This window comes from Primulina tabacum, chromosome 4, assembly GCF_025594145.1.
Source record: "Primulina tabacum isolate GXHZ01 chromosome 4, ASM2559414v2, whole genome shotgun sequence".
NCBI classification, from domain to species: Eukaryota; Viridiplantae; Streptophyta; class Magnoliopsida; order Lamiales; family Gesneriaceae; genus Primulina; species Primulina tabacum.
In genome coordinates, this window is record NC_134553.1 from 12,034,255 (window position 1) to 12,047,683 (window position 13,429).

Below are 13,429 nucleotides of genomic sequence, written 5' to 3' on the forward strand. Positions count from 1 at the left end.
CTAAAATATAATGTAATTGAGAATGAGATATACCAGCCGAGAGTTTGGTTGCAAGGTTTTTGGTTGTGTATGTAGGAGTGGCTTCTCCTTGCCATGTAACCTGTTTTCCTTCCAAAAGGATCTCCATCTGCATTCTATCGAAGTCCCATGTGATACTTCACAGAGTTCGAAGCCAATTGACACCCAAGACGACATCAAATCCTCTCAGTGTTAGGACAAAGAAGTCAACGAGGAATAAATGTTCTTCCAACTGAATCGATACTGCCACAAATAAGCCTGTGCAGAGAAGTTGCTTGCCATTCACAACTTTCACTGATAGATTTCCTTTTTCTGTAATTTCTAGCCCCAATGTCGTGACCAGCTAGGCATCAAGGAAGCATCGGGTGTTGCTGAAATCAATAAAAATGAGGAGGGCTGATGATTTAATATATCACTTCACTTGCATTGTTTTGAATGACGGGACTCCAAAAATTGCATTAATAAAGATGCCCAACGTGTTTGATTCTTTTGGTTCGCTCTCATCGTCAATAGTGCTGGCCTTGATCACTTTCAGGAGGAATAACTTCTTGCATCGTTGCCCTAGGACGAAGAGTTTGTCACAATTAAAAAACAATCCTTTGGTGCATCGCTCCTCCATCTCGGATATGCTCAATTGCTTAATGCAATGCGAGTTATGGGGTTGGGTCGCTTAGCGGAAGGTGTAATTTCAAACCACCTTACTTCTGATCGCCTATCAAATAATCGGGTCAGGCCCACTGCAATTCGTCAAATCTTTGGGCTGATGAATTTCCACCTCAATTGAAATGTGCTATTGTAGCCTGCCGATGAATTTCTACCTCTTGCTCGCTGTTGAGGGAAGAGGCTCGGGCATATAATTGTTCAAAGCGTCATATGTATTCCTCGACCGAGCGATTCTGGCATAATTTGGATAATTCACCAAGTTTATTTGAGCGTATTGGAGGCCCAAATCTCAAGTGACAATATTCTTTGAACGCTTTCCATGTGAGATTTGGGCGGTCGCGTTCTAGTTTCAAAAACCAGTTCTAAGCGTCCCCTTCAAGGTGAAGGATTCCAACCCACTTGCTCATCCTCTGATGTATGTTGATGGCGGAAGAAATGCCCACATCGGCAAATCCAACTAAGATGATCAAATAAGCAATCAAATCGGGGAAAATCTATCTTGGAATATTTGGGCACGAATGGATTTGTTCCTCCATTGTCCTTGGATGTGCGAGATTCATGGAAATGCGACCCCGGTGATCAATTAATTTCCTTGTTGTTGTTGCGGCCCATGGATGCATAGGAGACCGCCAATTCTTCAAGTTGTTGCTTCAGATTCTGTTGTCGACAATCTTGTTCGTCAATATTGTCCTTGAACAGATTTATAAGGCTCGTTAGTTGTTGTTCAAGTGCCTGGAAATCGCCCATAACGCATGGCTCTGATACCAACTTGTTATGAGTTTGTGATGAGGATTTCTTTATTGGGCGATGGAAATGTCGATTGTTGAGCTCCGAGATAGGTTCATGGGTTTTTCTGCCCATTTTACCCATCTTCAATAATCTTTAGGGGCTTGTTTCTTGAGAGAACCCATCGATATCTTTAGTAAAGTAATTATTTGGAATTCAAGATATAGTTTTATTCATTAATTGAGTAGTTTAAATAAAAAGAAGAGTCGTCTCTTATTTAGGAATGGCACGGCTTAATGCATCTTTACATCCCGAAATTTTGCCATTTATGAGCAAAATAAAAAGTAACTAAAGATTGTATCAATCCTTGCAGATTTTCCTACAGTTTATTCTTAAATCTTCTATGGCTGAATAATTGGTAAATTATGTCCTTGGGCTTTGTATCTTTATCTGTTTGCATATTGGGTTGGTATGATGTGTTTGGGTCCATGACATAAAATCATATCCCTTTTTTGAGAATGATAAGCCAATGAAGGCACTGAAAAGAATAGCTGATATGACTATGGAAACTCCATTGTCGCTCGTGGGGACTATTTCTTCAGGAATAGCATCTGGGAATGCTTCTGAAAAAGAAAAGATCACACCAGTTATGGAGAGGCTCCAACTTTTGGTTGGTTTTTGAGCTGCTGCGTTTGGAAAGTTGATGTTATGGGATCTTCTTCTTAAAGGATATGAGTACAAAGGTAAAGAATGGAGAGAAGGAGCACGTCGGGGAGATGAATTGAAGAGGTTTAAGATTGAGAGTGATGCAGCCATGTTTACTTCCATCAGTAATGCTTTAGCATTCTGATTGCACATTATTTTTGTGATGCAGGAGGTGAAAATATGCACCAATATATATAAAAATGATAAAAATGTAACTTTTAACAACGATTGTAGATACTAAACGTGACCGTCCATTATGATCTCCTAAACAAATACAACTCTATAAACAAAGAAAACTAAAGAAACACTATTGGAATTTGCAAGATAAACTCCTAACATGATTTATATTTTCAATAAACTGTAGGAATTTATAAAATATTAATATAAAAAAGAATATTGTTGAAATCTGAAAGGAGATGACTTGAAATACTAAAAGAATGAGAAGCTATTAAAACGCTTGACTAGAACTATCATAAGTTTGCAGGGGGTTTGCAAGAATTTGTGCGATTGAATGCGTGTGTCATTTTCTATTCTCTACGCTCCATTTTTCTTCCGAACACTTGCCGGTTCTCTCCACTCTCCCATGACACACGATCTTCTCATGTTTCATCACTTCATTATTTATTTGAATCAATTTGAATCGATGGAAATTCATCTAATTTATCTTCTAAATTTTGATGGGTTTAGACAATTAAATTGGGTATGTATAATAAAATTGGACTGGTACAATTAAATTGGGCTTGTACAATTTGAGCCCAAACAATTGGCCTCACAAGCATTGGCTCATTGGGCCAAAATTCGGAAGTAATTTTTTAGTTTCACTATGGATTCTAAACTCGTCTCTTATTTTGAAGCACTATTGTATTGTATATATTAAGAAGTTTAATTTTTTTGGGCTTAAAGTTCTGAATTTTATGTCTAAGTCATTAAGATTATATTACAACAATTTATTTGTAGTCTTTGGGAATGAAATGACAGTCAAATTAAGTATGTCAACATAAAGTATTTTAATCGTCGGAGAACATGTTAAACAAAATAAAGTGGTCAATGAGCACATTATTACTGAATTAATTATCCTTTGACCTAAATGCATGCAAATTAATATTTTCAAGTATAATATGGTAATTAATGATATACATTTGGTTTTGATTATGAAACTCGTTTAATTATGATATTTATCATATTCAATTATTTATATATTCAGTTATATGGAGAAATTATCTATTAAGTTGGACTTAGAATAAAATATTGGTTTTATTTATTGAGTTATATTAAGGAATATGTATATGATACATGAAAGATAATACTCAGTATAAAAGGATATATTGTATTGATTCATCTATTTGTTTCTTAACTTTGGACAATGATTAATTTTTTGATTATTCAGTTCATTTGAAATATGTAGACCAAGTGGGAGAATATAATAATATTTTATTAATTGTTTAAAATAATTTAATTATAGTCAACATATTTCATTATGATAAATGTGTGAGATATCTCATATTTAAAAGAAGATAAATTAAGAATATTATCTTGATTAAGATGATAAATATTTTGATATTTGATTTATGATCATATCCCATATAATATCATCAAGATAAATCATAATCAATTCAAACTCTATCAATGATGGTTAGAGAACATCTATAAATACTGTCATACATGATCTCTAAATCAATGCAGTTATTAAAAAATACATCATCTCATAAATTGAATAAAGATTTAGAAGATCTATGTTTTCTCATGTTCGTGGGATCTCGTCAGTTGCAGTCGCAAAACAACGTCAATAGCTATAGGTGACATTCGATCTATATTCCGCATTCAGTTATTCATGTAAAAATTTATGTACATGATTATAAATTCTTACAAAATTTCTTAGGGTTTGAAGTTGCTAGATCAAGAAACAGAACCTATGTATCTCAAAGAAAATGTATTCTAGAACTACGGAAGGAGACATAAATTAGTGGATGCAAACCTAGTGATATGCTTATGGATCCAAATTTGAAGCTCAATGAAGTGTCTAAAGGAGCTTCCATTGAAAGAATGATATCGATGTGTTGTGGGTAAACTCATATCTTCATCATACAAGACCTTATAATAATACTTTTATTGTTAGTGTGGTTAGTCAGTTTATGCATTCACCCACATGAGAAACAAATTGATGATGTCTACAAGATTTTGAGATATTTAAATAACTCTCCAAGAAAAGGTTTATTGTTCCGAAAGAATAACCAGAGAAGCATACACAGATGCAAATTACGCAGGTTCTATTTCTAAGATACTGTCTGCTCTAGGGTACTGCACTTTTCTATGGTATAATCTTGTGTCGTGGAGAAGTAAAAAACAAAACGTTGTAGCTCATAGTGATGTAAAAGCTGTATTCCAGGGCCATGGCGAATGGAGTATGTGAGTTACTGTGGTTCAAGCTAATTCTTGAAGAGTTGAAGATAGACTGGGAAGTGCAATGACGCTATTATGCGACAATAAGTGAGCAATTAGCATCGTGAATAATCCATTACAATATGAAAAGTTCTTTTAGAGGAATTTCATCAAAGAATATGTCGAAGGAAGAATAATTTGTATACCCTTTGTTATAACTGAACAACAGATTATCGATGTCTTAATAAAGAGTTCTTTTAGACCCAAGTTCGAAGGTTTCGTTTGGAAGTAGAGCATTATAGATATCTTAGAGTGTGGAAAAGAAAATATTATGTTGTAATTTTTGTCAGAATATTTGATATTTATTCCTTATTGTTTGTCTAATAATTAAGGTTAGATTAAGAATACAATATAAAAATAAGTTTCGTATACGACAAAAACTCTTGTAAGACGGTCTCACGGATCGTATTTTGTGAGACAGATCTCTTATTTGAGTCATCCATGAAAAAATATTGCTTTTTATTCTAAAAGTATTACTTTATATTATAAATATCGTTAGAGTTGACCCATCTCACAGATAAAAATTCGTGAGATTCTCACAAGAAACCTCCTCTTGGTTACATACTATATAGTGTAATGTTGTACTGCAATTTCGTTCACAATAATAAGATATTCTTCCACGACACCCATCGTTTTCTCTATCTTTCGTGTTAGGGGTGACTGGTCCGCAGACCAAAAGTAGTTCTATAATCCATTATAATATAGTAAAAAAAAATAGAAATGAAATATTAAATTTTAAACCAATTTTTTTTATTAAGTTTGATTTTCAAAGAAATCGCCACTAGGTGATTATGTAAATTAAATACATTTAATGTGTATACTTACTCATTTATGTGGGTCCCACTTAACTTGGAAGAAATTCCGAATATTATGTCTCTTGTGAGACGGCCTCACGAATCTTTACCTGTGAGACGGGTCAATTCTATCGATATTCACAATAAAAAGTCATACTCTTAATATAAAAAATAATATTTTTTCATAGATGACCCAAATAAGAGATCTGCCTCACAAAATACGACTCGTGAAACCGTCTCATACAATTTTTTTTGACAATTCTGAATATTATAAATTTTGGTTCAAAAAACATATTTGTATGATTATGTTGTTTGCCCTCTGTAACTGTTAATAGGTCATATTTCTCCTCAAATCTCAAGTTCCGTACTTCATAATCTGATAGGTAGTGAATTCGAGATAATAGATCAAGAAAAAGGAGGAAGAAAGAATTGAAGCAAGAAATGAATCTTATTCAACAAGGACAGAGTCATTGATCTCTCCGTTCTCCGATGGTCATCAATAATATCATCTTTTAGCTGATTCTGATTTCCTATTCTATTAGATTTTGTTGCAATTTGAGGTCTTCCAATCAATTAAAAAATTTATTTAGAGACGACTATTAATTTATTTCTTGTCGGGATTATCTCATATCAGCTCAGCTCGTTTTTGTCTCATCGAATATTTTGATTATCGAACTTTTTTATCTCATCAAATTAAATGATAATACAAGTAATTATGATTTCAAAATTTAAACTCTCTCGAAACAATTTGAACTAAATAATTTTGAGAAACTCGATCATTTTTAAGACTCAGTGCTATCAAAATGGAAAGACAAAAAATTGTGTTAGACGGTGCTCACGGATCGTTTTTGTGAGACATATCTTTTATTTGAGTCATACATGATAAAATATTACTTTTATATGCTGAGAGTATTAGTTTTATTTGTGAATATCGATAAAGTGGACTCGTCTCACAGATAAAGATTCGTGAGACCGTCTCACAAGAGACCTACTTCAAATGAGAAATATGAGATCAAACTTTTAATTTACTAATCTCGTCTTATAAAAAAATTCTAAAATCTCAAGTTCGAATCTTTATCTTCGTCCTCGTCCTTGTATCTTGTTTTTTATATTTAAAAAATATAGGGAAAGTGTAGTATTTAAAAAAAAAAAAAGGAAAGTGTAGTATAGACAAATCTATCAATGTAAAGTAATAAAGGGATTCAGTTAAAAAGGCAAGTTGATTAAATTTAATCTTAAAAGTGGAAGATATTTTGCAGATTATATAAAATATCTAGGATAAAGCCTCCAGCGTGGCACACTTTTTCAATCTGAAATATCACCTTCAATCCGTTAAATATTTTATTTTATACAATTTGCCTCTATATTCTTTAGTTATTTCACTCTTACCCCTCACACCACTATTTTACGTTCCACTTCTAGCAACTATTTCTGAAGATTCGTTGAATTTTTCAATTCAGAGAGAAAAATGGGTGAAGAAGTGAAGATTGATGATGGGGTGCCGGAGTGGGAGGCGGGTCTTCCGTCCGCCGACGATCTGATGCCTTTGTCTCAGGCGTTGATCCCGGCGGAGCTAGCGTCGGCGTTCAAGATATCGCCGGAGGCACCGCGGTCGATGCTGGATGTCAACCGTGCATCGGACACCACGCTCTCGTCACTGCGTGCGGGGTTCAATTTCAAGCCCTTCAATAACGACGATAAGGATCACACCATGGCCGAGTCGGATGAGCCCGAGGAAGGATCTGACCCGAAGAAGACGCCCAGGGTGGACGCTGCCGATACTTTCACCGACGATGCGGAGAACGAGGCGGCGAAGACTCTGAAGAGGCCTCGGCTGGTATGGACACCTCAGCTGCACAAGCGTTTCGTGGAAGTGGTGGCCTACTTAGGGCTGAAGAACGCGGTGCCGAAGACGATTATGCAGCTGATGAATGTTGAGGGTTTGACTCGAGAAAACGTGGCGAGTCATTTGCAGAAGTACAGGTTGTATGTGAAGAGGATGCAGGGGCTGTCGAATGAGGGCCCTTCGCCGTCTGACCATTTGTTTGCGTCCACTCCGGTGCCGCGGCATAGCTTTAATGAATCTTCTAGTAATGGGAATGGAAATTACAGTGAAAAGAATGAGAATAATCATGTGGGGATGTCGATTCCGATGCCATATCTGCCGCCGCCAATTGTACCGATGCCGATTATGGGGATGGCGGCGAGTTCTGCAAGTGGGTATAACGGGTATGAATCAGCTCATTCTTATCAGCATCACTTTCAGCAGCAGTATAACAATATGGTGCATCAAGAAAGGGACTGGTCTGGGAATAATTTAAAGTTAATGAAGTGAACATAATTGGATTCGTAGAAAAAAGGTCAGTTGCTTTTGTGGTATTGAAGTATTTGGTTTTTTCTAGTACTCATTTCTTGACGATCGATCACACCTTCTCTGCTTGACTATGTTTTTGCTGATATTAAAGATGTTGGTATAGGTAGCTTTGTTTAATTTATTGTATCCATGTACTATGTATGATTTCGTTCATCTTGATTTAAAAGAATTGCATGTAGGATCATCTTTAGATTATATTCTTTTAATCGTTAATTAATTGTTTAAGCTGTGACTGACAGAATATGGCACCTTCAAAATCTAAAAAAAAAAAGATCTTTTATAACGGCCAACAATTAAGATTTTAGACTTTTTAGGGAAATGTCTGTGTGTAGTGTAGTTAACATCCTTGCAATGAAAGGACAGTCGCTGCGTATCCCTGCTGATGAAGGCTGTGCAATGTGATTTTTAGTATTCTACAGGTTGTGGAGTCTTAATATTGTCTTTTCTATCAAGTAAATTGGCCATATATACATTATTGAACTGTGGAAAAGCATTCTTCAACCATAAAAGTGGAATTTTTTATGACATATCAAATTCTTCTTATCTGTACTTTCTTACATTTTCCATCTCGCATAATTCTTGTTGCAGTTTTTAGCTGTAGTTGATATTTGAATTGCTTTGTCATCTTCAGTACATGAGATTTGGTGGTCAATTTTTACATTGGTTTTTTTTTTTCCATTTTCATTTTATAGCATCAAGCAAAATACAGGAAACAAGAATAACCGTCATCTGATTTGACCTCTGGAACAAAGCTAACTTACTTCCTTCGAGCCCAGCTTATCTTCATCAGTGGCCTTGGCTTATCTTGCTCATTATTATTGTCATTCACTTGGACACTAATTTTTAGTAGTTATTGGTGCTCTTTTTGTCAATAATGTTAGTCTATATTAAGTCTTCATCTGGATAGATAGTGTGTGAATCCTTGTGTTTATGGGCCTTAATCAACATCACTGTAATTGGTGATCAATGATATTTTTTGATGCACTATTTACTTACATTTCAACTTTAATGAGCTGGAATCTGTATCTGTGTGTGCATTGCATGCGTATCCCCTTCTTGATTTATAGGGAAAAAATGTTGCCATCTCAAATTCTCCTCTGCTCTATGCATGATTCATTTTTCCATAATCTCTTGCATGTTTCACTTGCTATTACATGCAATTAATCTTTCTTTGGTAGAGCCTTGATCCGAAAATACTCGGGACATATTTCACTTGCTATTACATGTAATCCGTCTTTCTTTGATGGAGCCTCGATCTGCAAATACTTAGGACATTGGTTTTGTTTCTGTTCTTTTCATCGTTACTATCATTCTTCATGGCTCTAGGATTGTTAAGATTGATAGAATTGTCCAATCCTCTGTGAGAATCAAATCCATGGATTCTCATAAAGAAACAGATAGTGTGAATTTCTGAATGCCTGAGAGTTTTCACATTTAACAATTCGGAAATCCTTATAAATTTTGTATTGCTTGCCATGCTTACTCTTGTATTCTCCCTGGCCTACTTGTTTAGCATATATTAAAATCCACTAGCCATGATATTGAAACTAAACCTTGATAATCTTGATTTAAAACATAGGGTGTCTCACATTGCATGCATCAGATGCCGATGGAAACTTCATAAATCGCAACTGAAGCTTCAGAAACTATCGCACAAGATCATATGTGACTTGAATGCACCAAAAGACTCGCCCCAAGTTACCGTGGCTGCAGTTGATATTCACTCGTTGTCAAGTTTATGTTCCCTTTTTGCTTGAATCTTTTAGTACCTTTATCTCCCAGTATATTTATATACTAATTCTTTTAAGCTTATTGATGAATGTACCAAGCATTTCTCAACCTGAACTGTTGTAATGAATCAGCAATGTGTTTGCCTTGTTTACATAATGTCGTGTGACACTTTTAATTAATTATATAATGTTTTACATGGGAATTACAGGTGATTTTTTTTGTATTCGATGTGAAATTCACATATTTCAAGTATATAATAATAATTATATTATATATATATATATATATATATACATATATTATATGTACATACACAGAATGAAAATCTTTTGTTGAGATAGTTAACACAAAAAGTTCGTGAGACAGGTTTTAATTTGTTTAACTTATTTTTTTTTAATGTCAAAAATATTATTTTTCATAGTAAATATGACATGAATATAAACCGTGAGAAAAAAAGTGTTAGAACTAAATTTATTGTGGAGATGCTAAGGAAAAACCATTAGATGTTGGATTAAGTACAAAACCAGTAGAACCAGTAGATGTTGGATTAGTTCAAAACCAGTAGAACCAGTAGATGTTGTAAACCAGAAGTACTTATATCGCGCTAAAACCTGCTTAAATAATTTCTTAGCTAAAACCAGAACTAGAAGGATACAAAATTCGAAATATACACTAACAGAATCTTGCGTATCTCAAAATCTCTAAATATTACCGTTGATCTATTAACGTGATACCAGCATTTATTGCTTCATTAAATGTCATTAAATGCTATACAAGAACATTTAAGACGGTATACTATTTTTGGTATGAACTGCGACTGATTACTTTTGATGTATTCTGCATGGTCCATTTTAAGCAATAAAGCTGAACCATCAAAAAGAAAAGAACCGTTCAGTTTTTGAACGTTGAATAGAGCCTATATATGGAGATGAAGGATTTCGTGAAGTAGCACGTAGCATTGAACAAAAATCTGAATTGAAAAACATCATTCGAGCATTGTTAGAACTTTCAGTTATCTAAAGAGCTCAAACACTGAAAAAGCAGCACACACTTCATTGCATACTCTTGATCATTGAGATCATATTGTGCTAGCTATTTTTCGTTATATCTTCTCAAGCTATTCACTTCACTATTTCATTGATAGAAGAATTTGTAATTGGAAAAGAGTCTTTTCCAGAACTTAAGATCATTCAAGAAGTTGAGTTGTAAAGCTAAGAGTTTCAATAGGCGAAGGGTAAGTCCTGTTGAAGTGGGTGTGTACAATTGTTGTGCTGTATTCACCAAAGTCTTTTAGTGATACCTTCTGGAAACAGAAGAAGGGGAGACGTAGAAGATTCATCTTCGAACTTCCAGAAACAAACCTTGTGCTATCTACTGCTTTTCGGCTTTATTATTTTTCACCCACTAACCAACAGATCGTTTTCCGCACATTATCTTGTGATCTGCTGGTCTTTATACTTGAACAAGAATCGTTAAAATCTCTAACAGGATTTTAGCACATCATTCGAAAGAATTTAATAAGTTGGTCATTGAGTTTATTCAACCCCCCTCTTCTAAACTCAATCCGATCCTCAACAAATGGTATCAGAGCAGAGTTATTCTTGTTCTGAAAAATATTTAATAGACATGACTCATTTCAGCAAAGTTCCAATGTTCTCAAAAGAAGATTTCGATGATTGGAAAATCAGAATGCACGCTCATCTTGCGGCTCAAGATGATGACATGTGGTATGTCATCACTGATGGTCCATTAAAGATCTTAAAGCCAAATCCAGCTATTGCTATCACCGAAGGTGCACCTCAGATGCTTGAAAAACCAAGATATGAATGGACAAGTGAGGACAAGAAGAAAGCCAATCTTGACAACGTTGCGAAGGACATTTTATACAAGACACTCGACAAAAATACCTTCAGCAAAATCAAGATGTGCCATACTGCCAAGGAAATCTGGGAAAAATTAATTCAGATCTGTGAAGAAAACGAAGAAACAAAGGAAAACAAATTGTCTGTAGCCATGCAGAAGTTTGAGAATATGAAGATGAGGGCTGGAGAAACTATGAATGAATTTGATGAACGATTCAGCAGCCTCGTCAATGAACTCTCAGCTCTTGGGAAAGACTTTGGCAATAGAGAAATTGCATTAAAGGTAATGAGAGGCCTACCCAGAGAATGAGACGTCAAAACAATGGCAATGAGAGCTTCCAAGGATCTCAACAAGTTAGAACTACACGACTTGTTCTCGGATTTAAAGGCATATGAGTTTGAACTTGAAGTTCGAAGTGGAGAAGAGCCCTTAGCAAATCCACCAACCAAAGCTCTCGCAGCTACTGTTAACTCTACTACTACAGTTGCTCCAAGTTCATCTTCTGCTACTGCTTTAGAGAACACTTCTGAGAGAAGTGCTGAACAGATAAGCAATGACGCAATGTCATTATTTGTTAAGAAGTTTTCCAGATTCATGAGAAAGAATCATAGAACATTTCAAAGTCCCAACCTCAATTTCAAAAAGGAATCATCACCTAGTGATATGGCATGCTTTAACTGTGGAAAAGTTGGACACTTCATTGCTGATTGTCCAAAACCAAAGAAGGATGACCAGAGGAAGAATGGTGTCAAACGCAATGATAAAAAGACCAGAAGAGACAGGAAGGCAATGGTTGCAGAAGAAAGTAAGTCCAAATGGGCAGACTCAAGTTCTGAATCTTCTGGTTCTGAAAGCCATTCGAGTGAAAGTGATGAAGATGAGATCAAATGTCTGATGGCAAATACTGAGTCAACCTCGACATCCGGAGAGGTATTTGACTTTGACTCTGATGAATTTACACGCAATGATTTAGTCAAAGCATTACACGACATGGTAGAAGAGTATTCTAGACTTTCTCAATCGTTCGAGGAAGTTAAGATCGAAAATCAGGACTTAAAAGATCAGAACAGTAAGTTAACTTGCTTGCAAGTAGACAGCTGTAATGATTTACAAGTTGAGATGAGTAAATTAAAAACAGAGAATGAAAGAGCAAAAGAAGAATATCAGAAGATGCTTTTTGAAAACCAGAAGTTATCACTACTAGTAAATGTTTGGAACAAGTCCTCTATTTCACTGGAAAAGATGCAAGAATTACAAAAACAATCTGGAGACAGGAGTGGTCTCAGATTTTGTAATAATGAAGTCACTTCTGAAACGAATACTAAGCCAAAACTGGATATGTGCAAAGGGAAGTATATTCACTTTGTGAAATTCCAGTGTGGTACAGAAACCAGAAGTACCTACTGTTTCAGTAGAAATGAATGTAAATCAGATGAACAAAAGGATGCATTATGGTCTGGGTTATGTTGAACCTAAGGAAAAAGTTGACCAGAGTTCTAAAATCAGAAGAGGATTCAACTCAGGAAGACAACCTCCTATGAAGGTTAAAAACTACCAGTACTACAATTCTAAACCTGTTCAGAAGAGATACAGGCTAGACAACAGAAATAGAAGGGAAGAACAACATACTAAGATGCACAATGTTAGAAACAACAGACCCTCTGTTGCACACACCTCCATGGATACCCGAAGTATAAAAATTATAAAAATGTGGGTTCCAAAGGGACTAATAAGGCTTGGACCCAAATAGATTGGGTACCAGATACTAAAATTTGTGCTTGCAGGAACAGGTGAAGAAAACCAAGATCAGTAGCTCAACATGGTATTTGGATAGTGGATGTTCAAGACATATGACTGGACAGAAAAGTCTGCTATCAGAAGTAGTAAGTTGTGCTGGACCGGAGATAACCTTTGGGGATAACTCAAAAGGTAAAACCGTGGGTAAGGGTAAGATTATCCATGGTAACATCACTATTAAGGATGTGCTCTTAGTTGAAAATCTTTGTTATAACTTGATCGGTATTAGTCAATTATGTGATAATGGATTTTCAGTAGCATTCTAGAAGCACACTTGCACAGTTAAAAATGCTGATGATTCTACTGTTATAACCGGAGT

At 35.3% G+C, this 13,429-nt stretch overlaps 1 protein-coding gene across 2 annotated transcripts; it reads left to right on the forward strand.

Annotated features, from left to right (window-relative positions):
* The first annotated feature begins 6,768 nt into the window (after positions 1-6,768).
* Positions 6,769-9,625, forward strand: LOC142543092 (transcription factor PCL1-like). 2 transcript variants are annotated; one of them, XM_075650107.1, is made up of 2 exons: positions 6,769-7,705; positions 9,299-9,625. In XM_075650107.1, the coding sequence occupies exon 1, from the start codon at positions 6,814-6,816 to the stop codon at positions 7,678-7,680; it is 867 nt and encodes a 288-aa protein (XP_075506222.1). In that variant the 5' UTR covers positions 6,769-6,813; the 3' UTR covers positions 7,681-7,705; positions 9,299-9,625. The 2 variants fall into 2 exon arrangements, with proteins under 2 accessions (XP_075506222.1, XP_075506224.1); XM_075650109.1 differs by lacking the exon at positions 9,299-9,625 and adding an exon at positions 8,412-9,292.
* The last annotated feature ends 3,804 nt before the right edge of the window (positions 9,626-13,429 follow it).